Source organism: Elaeis guineensis, chromosome 1 (assembly GCF_000442705.2).
Source record: "Elaeis guineensis isolate ETL-2024a chromosome 1, EG11, whole genome shotgun sequence".
In the NCBI taxonomy this organism is placed as follows: Eukaryota; Viridiplantae; Streptophyta; class Magnoliopsida; order Arecales; family Arecaceae; genus Elaeis; species Elaeis guineensis.
The window spans coordinates 14,729,575-14,737,324 of record NC_025993.2 but is presented as its reverse complement, the minus strand read 5'-3'; the positions used below and the strand labels follow the sequence as shown (position 1 = coordinate 14,737,324).

At 36.2% G+C, this 7,750-nt stretch overlaps 1 protein-coding gene across 1 annotated transcript; it reads right to left on the bottom strand.

Annotated features, from left to right (window-relative positions):
• Window positions 1-1,836: 1,836 nt before the first annotated feature.
• On the bottom strand, window positions 1,837-6,654 carry LOC105038087 (WAT1-related protein At5g64700-like). Its single transcript, XM_073250761.1, has 7 exons — window positions 6,482-6,654; window positions 6,338-6,397; window positions 6,122-6,238; window positions 2,992-3,244; window positions 2,753-2,911; window positions 2,091-2,242; window positions 1,837-1,997 (listed from the first exon to the last, which is right to left on the bottom strand). The coding sequence occupies exons 1-7, from the start codon at window positions 6,652-6,654 to the stop codon at window positions 1,898-1,900; spliced, it is 1,014 nt and encodes a 337-aa protein (XP_073106862.1). The 3' UTR covers window positions 1,837-1,897.
• Between the last annotated feature and the right edge of the window lie 1,096 nt (window positions 6,655-7,750).

Genomic DNA, 7,750 nt, shown 5'->3' with positions numbered 1-7,750 from the left:
TATACTCTATCCTTTTTGATATAATGAAATCTCTTTCCATCTTTATTCATGGACATAGATCAAAGATCGAATCACGTAAATCATTGGATCCAATTTTTCTATATATATGATTGTTTATTATCATTTTGAATTTTATACTAATTAACAAATAATCATACAATAGCTATCATGCCTTTATTTTATTTTATTTTTTTTGATACAGGGATGGGAAGGGGGAAGACCAGCACAGTAATCTCTTTGACAAGGCCTCTGTCCTATGAGTGAAATGTTTGATGCACTGTGCCAATGCTTAACCGTTCTCTACCAGTCGGTGAGTACATCACCATCCATGCCACTACAGTTACCAACATAACAGAAAATGATTCCCAAGCTTCCTCATGCTATGACCACCAACAGTGATCAACTGCAGAATTATTTTACTTTGGCATTTACTTGAGATACGAATTGTGGCCGCTGTGGGGGTTTTGTGAGGGGGGGTGCCAATCTTAGCCCATTGCCATTAAGCTGCCACCGCAGTGGCCATGCCTTTATTTACTCCCATGCCTCGTTGTTGCTATATATTTACTTTTTTTTTCCCACTGGAACTATGATTTTTTAACTTATTTATCTTCATAATTTTTTATAAATATATTTTGTATTTTTATTTGATAGCAAATATAATTGTTTAACATAAACAACCAAATATTTAATGGGTCATGTCTGAGTGTATCTGCGTTCTCTGGGACACTGGGGAGGTTCGTTCAATTCATGTAATAAAATAAGTACGAATTCCGGAAGAAAAGCTTGGCTCGACTCACCGAGTTGATCACATAATCAACCTCATCATTGTATAAGAAAAGAACCGGAAACATCCAACCCCCAGCATCCAAATCCAAACCCACTCAAACGCACTTTAATTTTGTCAAGTTTTGCCTAACCCACTGAAGCCCACTATTCTTTTTTTAAAGTTTTCTATCACCGAGTACAGAAGAACTGCAGTGAAAGAGATTATTCGTGACACATTTCCGACCATTGCTCTCTTTTCTTTTTTTTTTTTTTGATTGTGGTCATGAGTGTTTCGCTGATTGTATTCTCAAAAATTGTAGGAATCATTTTTTTTCCTAGTGGGAAACTATATTTAGCTGTCCCTCTAAGAGTTCCAACTCAACAAACTGTTATTTTTTTCTAAAGAATTAATTACTGCCCCAACCATTATTTCTTACATTGAGAGTACATATGAATTGGATTGATCTGGACAATTTGAGTCAAGATAGCTTGCTTTAAACTGTTGGTTCATTGAACTTTTTTTTTTTTTTTCCTTTCCACAATCACACAAAAAGAGCAGCAGATAACTAGATACATTGCGCAAGGACAGAGTCCTCCAAAGATTATTTCAGATTATAATGATAAACTCAGGATGGTGGCTTTCACCTTTCAAAACCTTCAGCATAAAGACTTGAAACTTAGCAACTCTAGATTCGAAGTCCTTTTATACAATATTGAGTTAATTTATTCATCTAACCCACCAACCCAAATGAAATCTATGTTAAGTAAGCAGTAATAGAGCATTGATATTGATCAACTGCTATGGATACCTATGTTATGCAGTGATGTTAGCATGGAAGGCCAACCGAAGAAAAGAAAGCTTTCATAATAATGGGACTAAATAAAGTCCACACAGATTGCATTGCAGAGGCTTTTTCTGTGATGCTAGTATCTTGCTCAGGAGTCCCAGTGAGAGATGGATTTGGAGATGGGGTCAAACCATTACACATGAGAATTATAAAGCTTGGTTTGGTATTTGTTAGGCATGTAAACTTCCTTAAAACACTGGTGTTCCACTACAAGTAACCCAGAATTGGTCATTTTTTGTTGACTATTTTTTAATTAATACATATGAATACAGAAAAAACATTATTTATCCAACCTCAGCATTTGCTTTGCTGACCTTCTGTTCCCTACTCTTACCCCACAGTACACTGTAAAGGCCTCCAACCATCAAAGCACCGCCGATAACACTGCAATATTTTTTAGAAGGGAACATAAGATTTACCTTCATAGAAGTAAACAAAATTCAAAACCTTGAACTCAACTAAGCATTCTGAAATCACCTTCCAAGTTTTATCTCTTCACCTAAAAAAATTGAGGTGCATGCAATGGTGATAACAAGAGACAATGGGATGGACATTGCTACAAAAACAGGGCCCTTCTTGTTGATGCACCAACTTTGCAAGTACATTGCGATGCCAGTGACAAAAATACCCTGCCATGAATTCTTCCATTACTCAAATGAAGCAATTACAAATGGTAAGGACCATGCATAATCGATGTTTGTCATTGAGAAAGAAGAATAAAATGTCCAAAATGTGAAATTAATATTGCTAAGAGAAATAAAGTAGTATACAGAAGCATTAAGTTACAAGATTTCAGAAAATAAAATAGAAATATAGAAAAAAAATGAATTAATATGTATAAATTTAGAAGATTCTAGGGACTGGTCTACAAAAAAATCTTTAAATTTTTAATATAATCAGTTTTGCATCTCCAAGTCCTTCCCAGTCCTTTTAAGGGCATATCTAAATGCCAAAGCTGATCATGCCTGAGCATCCAAGCTCTAACCTACAATTCTGGAGTGAAAGTAGCCAGGGAGTGGTAGCTTTAACATTTGCAGGACATGTATCAATGGCATGCAGTGAGTGTGTGGAGCATGTAACTCATACTTCATCCAAATCATCATAAAAAAAATAAGAACTACAACTTTTAAAGGATTTACATTATAAGCCACTGCAAGAAGACCCTCGTCCCAGTGCAGCTTCCAACTAGACATGTTCCTTTCAAAGACAATGGCTACAAGAAAGGACTGAAATGTACTGAATAGGGTAGCAGAAGCTGTGAAGAGAAGTGTTGAAGGGTACTCCCTAATTATAAATCCCTGTTCAACATTTCAACAACAATTAGTATCATTGCAAGAATATACCGAGAGTTTGACAGAGAAAACAGAAAGTTGTTTACCTGTAATACCATATATAAGGACCATGCTATTGCTGCACCGGCCACGAGGAAGGTTCCCTTCATCCATATATTTCTTGACTTGGTATCAGAAATATTATTGTTACTGGGTACAAGGATAATGGGGTGTTCATGGCTGAAAGATTTTAATTGTGGACCTTTGTAAAAAGCTACGAACATTATGCCGGCAATGCAAATTGATACTCCAATGACCTTGGCGATCCCTGAGAGGCTCTTTAATTTAACAATCTCGATCCTATTTACATAAATAATGATTTTAGGAAGCAGCTTCTTGCTTGGATTCAGAGCTTGCCCAATCTAAATAAAATGTGTTTTAATATTCTATCAACCAACTAGGAATACAGGTAATAGTTTTGACTTGAGGTCTGGTGAAATTTGGATCAAAATCCAAACATCAATGTTGTGCAGTAAACTTAGTTTGCAATTGCCATACTACTTGTCATCGTACTTGGCATAATCAATAATCAAGATCCAAGTAAAGAGTCAAGGTAGGAAAGGAATCATGTTTTTAAGTAAATAAAAAGCTATTTTAATGCTCCTCATAGGTGAGGAGTTATATCAAACAAAGTGGTTACTTAGTAGATGAAGGGTTGTATTTTATAAAGTGCAATTAGGGCTTAGCCTAGAAATAAGTGAATGAGAATTAGGGTTTCTTAGCCTATAAATAATGATATATTTTAGCCCTTTTTTGAAGAAAAATCAAAATTGTCTCTGACCTTATATCTCCTCTTCCTTCGTTAGAGAGCTTGTAAGTGAGGAATACCACCATACTTCTAAGTTATCAAATTCGTATCAGAACCAAAGCCATGGAGTTTCCTCCAAGAACAACCAAAGAAGAAAATTGTCCAAGAAAAATAAGGTGAAATACCAGGGCCATGGCAAAGGAGAATGCAAGCGACAATCTCAATACTAAATATATTAATATGTTCGAAAACAAAATATCTCTACTATTTCGGGCGAGTATTTATCTTTAAGCCAAAACCTTTTGTAATGAAACTTAATGTTGTCCTATTATCTATGAAGGGTTTTTTTTTTATTTTAACTATTTTTTAGGAACCATATGCCTTCTAGAGTAGCATGGCTGCATGCGATGTTGGAAACTAAAGCATTACATAATCCTCCTCTCACCGCTCAATGCCAATTTGAAAAGGAGAGAAGAGGCACTTCCTTTGTTTTTAAAGGATAAAAGGCTAAAAAAATCTTACCAATAATATTATAATCTACCGCAAGAAAAACACCTTGACATGTCATAACGACCCATACTAGTAAGCGGATCGATCAGTCATTCATACTGCTCAAACCATGTATAGCAAATGTGCAAGTCTGTGTCTATGTGCTACAAGCTAAATATTTTACATGTCTCCAATTTCAAATTATCAAAGCCCTTTAATTCCTAAGTATTTGGGTTGAATAATTATTTTACAATCTTTTATTTTTTTGGTATATAGAGGGCTCACGCCTCAACTGAGAAACAAAAACACAGGCAGGAAAACTATCTAGGAAAGCAAAAGGTGGTCATATCGGCAGAGCCGATCCTAACATGTTTTAGACCTGGGGCCAAATGAAAAAAATGAAGCCTTCTCTATTAAAAATTAACATACTTTAAACATTAATTATCATTAAAAAATTAATCTACATGCAATAATTTATTATAGATATGTTCGTTAAGCAGTATGTAAAACCCATCATTAATCTATATAATTATTTTTCTTGTTATAATATTGTAGAAAGCTATCCTTGCACCCAATTGGAATATCAATGCAGGGCCTGGGGCTTGGGGCGGTCGCCCAGTTCGACCTGCCCCAAGGCCGGCCCTGCATATCGGTCACTATAAGAGACCGAACAGAAAATGAAAGAAGAGAAGATGAGAAAACACCCTAGTCAACATGGAGTTTTGATAAGAAATCTGCAAACTGATTAGCTACTCTATATGTATGAGAAATGGAGAAGAAGTCTAGCTGGGAGCGAATAATTAGAATGTCTATCAGCAAAGGATGAGAAGAGGAGCACACGTTATGCATGGAGTGATTTCTAGAGTTTTTAATTGAAAATTCAGATGACCATAATTAGAGAATCACCTTCAAAACCTATGCGCCTAAATCGAAAATAAATAACTACTATTAAAAGCCCCCTCCAGACAATCTGGAACTCTATCTCTGGCACCATTGATGCAATCATAGCAGCTGCACCGGCATACAGAACAACACCATAATGATGTCTAACAAGCAAATCAGCTGAATACTAAGTCCACGGTGCATGAAAATTTTAAGGGTCTATTTGGATATCTAGCAAGAATCATGCTTGTTGGCCTGCCTAGCCCGGTCTTCTAACGTCCATCCAATTTCCAGCTGAATCCTAACCTATAATTTTATTGGTCTATAAGAAGACAAAAATTCTATGGAGGTCATTTTCTTCTCTCTCTCACGGAACTCGAGCTGGATGGATGTTGAATTGATACAGGTCACAATCAAATCGGCTGCCCAATCTATGAATCCAACAGAAAATTTAGTCTAGTACTGCTGAATTATTCTAGCAGGCTCTAAATGATTGCAGTAGCCCATGTCTTTTTTATATATGCCAATGTCATTATTCACCTTCAAAGAAATTGTCGTACAAGGCTAATGGCTTGCAGCCTAAATAATAGGACTCTATGGGTATGCATGCTGCCTATTGTTCCTTTTTTCCTTTGTTCTTCAATTTCTGAAGTTTTGTGAGAGAAAAATTGTAGACGGTTTTCTTCCAAGCAACCATTTAACTCTAGATTTAAGTTGAGGAGGTTTGTCCGGATTGGTGGGAAAAATAACTATGCTTAATAGAGGATTGCTAGAGGTATAGCCAGGCAGTTTCACTCCCATGCTTATGTAGTGTCCATCTCTCAGTTTATAATCATATTTCATTTTGATGTAAAAGTTTCATTACTCTGAGAGAATAAAAAGGAAAGTTTCCTAGCCATCAAGAAATGAGATCGCTTGTTAGAATGCTTGTGCTTGGGAGAGATTCCATTCTGATTCATCAGATGATCATGGCAATACTGGTAGATTTTGAAAAAAATGAAAATATATTATGCTGCTATATATGACAAAATATAAATTTAGAATTCCATCATTCATACCGGAGCAAGACTGCTAGAAAGAATGTGATTACAGGTATTGTATTTGCAATTGCAGATGCTACCGTCGCCGAGGTGTACTTGATACCGATGTTAGACATGTTTAAGTTGATTGTCAACCTAAAATCAAAATAATTTCAAAATCTCTATGAAAGAAAACATTCTGATAAAGGAATAACATATCAACAAGAAGTAATTAGTAGCTTATGATAGTAATACCCAAACAATGATAGCATGAAGATCTTGATCAACAATTTGAAGGGAAGGGGTGGAGCAGTTCTCCTAAGCAAAAGAGATCAGAATTTAAAACTTCAGGGATATATCATTTGGAATGAAAAATTTAAATATGGAGATCTATGTAACCTCTCAAAGAAGATAGCCATTGGAGTTAGAAAAACAGCTGCTATTGCTTGTCGATAGAAAACAAAGACAAATGTGTTCATGCCTCCATCGAATGCTACCTTAGAGAGAATAGCCATGCCAGTAAATAAGAATTGAATAAGAACAACTGCAATGTAAGGCTTCTTCCCTGCCATGTTGGGCAAATTGGCATGGAGCCATTCTTGTGGGCTTAAACAAATATATAGAGGAATTGGGAAAAGCCTACAGTAGAGAAGAGGATTGTAGGTGAGATAAGTATGTGGTCTCAATCTATTCTTGTTTATCACTTCATTCTTTTTCTCATAATCTTTTTCTTTTTCTTTTTTTTTTTTTGGTAAGCATAATCTTTTTCACCTATCCAGAGAAAAGTATTCTTATTCTGAATGATCTGTGGCACCAAAAGCAGCATATCTGGAGTGTGGAAAGGTGATGACTACCTCATAGGCATGCTCATGAGGCATCACATACTGGGATACTATTTCATGCATGTTACCTGACTGTCAATCGCTTAATGCTTCATTGTTGTGCTGGGATGAGCACATGGCGATTGCTGTTGATAAAGAGATAATATTAACCGCACCTAGAGTGGCTGCATGAATGAAACTAAAATTGGACAGTGTGTGGGGATGCCTCCAATTTTCTCTTTTGGAGTTTATAGGGACTAGGTAAGTCACCTCAAAGGTGGATATACTTATCAATCAAAAGCAGGAACAAGAGAATCATGGAGCTAGTCTATTTTTTTTCTTGTCTGTGCTAATGAAAGAGAAGGCCGATCATTGTTGGCAGAGTTTATGCAGTTTGCTGTTTTCACCGTCCAAAAACAGGAGGTCACATGTTGTGTTTGACTGTGATAGAATAGTTGAAAGCACTATCAAACTTTGACACGAGGAAAAGGGCATTTAATGAGTAAGTGGGAGATAAATTCTACCCTATCCATGGGGAGTCAACCTGAGCTTCCTTACCGATCTTTTCTAGCCAAAACTACTCCAGTATGAAGTTTATTTCTCAAAGCAAGCCAGAGGAATACCTTTTTTTTTTTTTTGGAATGGCAGTCTTTCAAATAACTTTATAGTAATGACAGATTAGACCATTATTATTGATAAACTTGTAGCAGGAGTCAACTGAAAAAGCATCATTAATTCTGAGTAAGCTTCCGAGTCGACACATCAACAATCCTTGTAGGCCTCATGTGGGAAAGGGTGGCCTGGAGAGTTTCTAACCATGCAGCTTACCATCTAATCAAATGGCCCC

Excerpts from the sequence above, each read along its gene's own strand:
- LOC105038087 (XM_073250761.1), bottom strand. The coding sequence starts at position 6,654 with ATGGCAGGGAAGAAGCCTTACATTGCAGTTGTTCTTATTCAATTCTTA. Across the intron at positions 3,245-6,121 it reads TTTCTAGCAGTCTTGCTCCG|GATCGAGATTGTTAAATTAA; the intron begins GTATGAATGATG and ends TTATGTAAATAG. Across the intron at positions 2,912-2,991 it reads CCTTATATATGGTATTACAG|GGATTTATAATTAGGGAGTA; the intron begins GTAAACAACTTT and ends AATGTTGAACAG.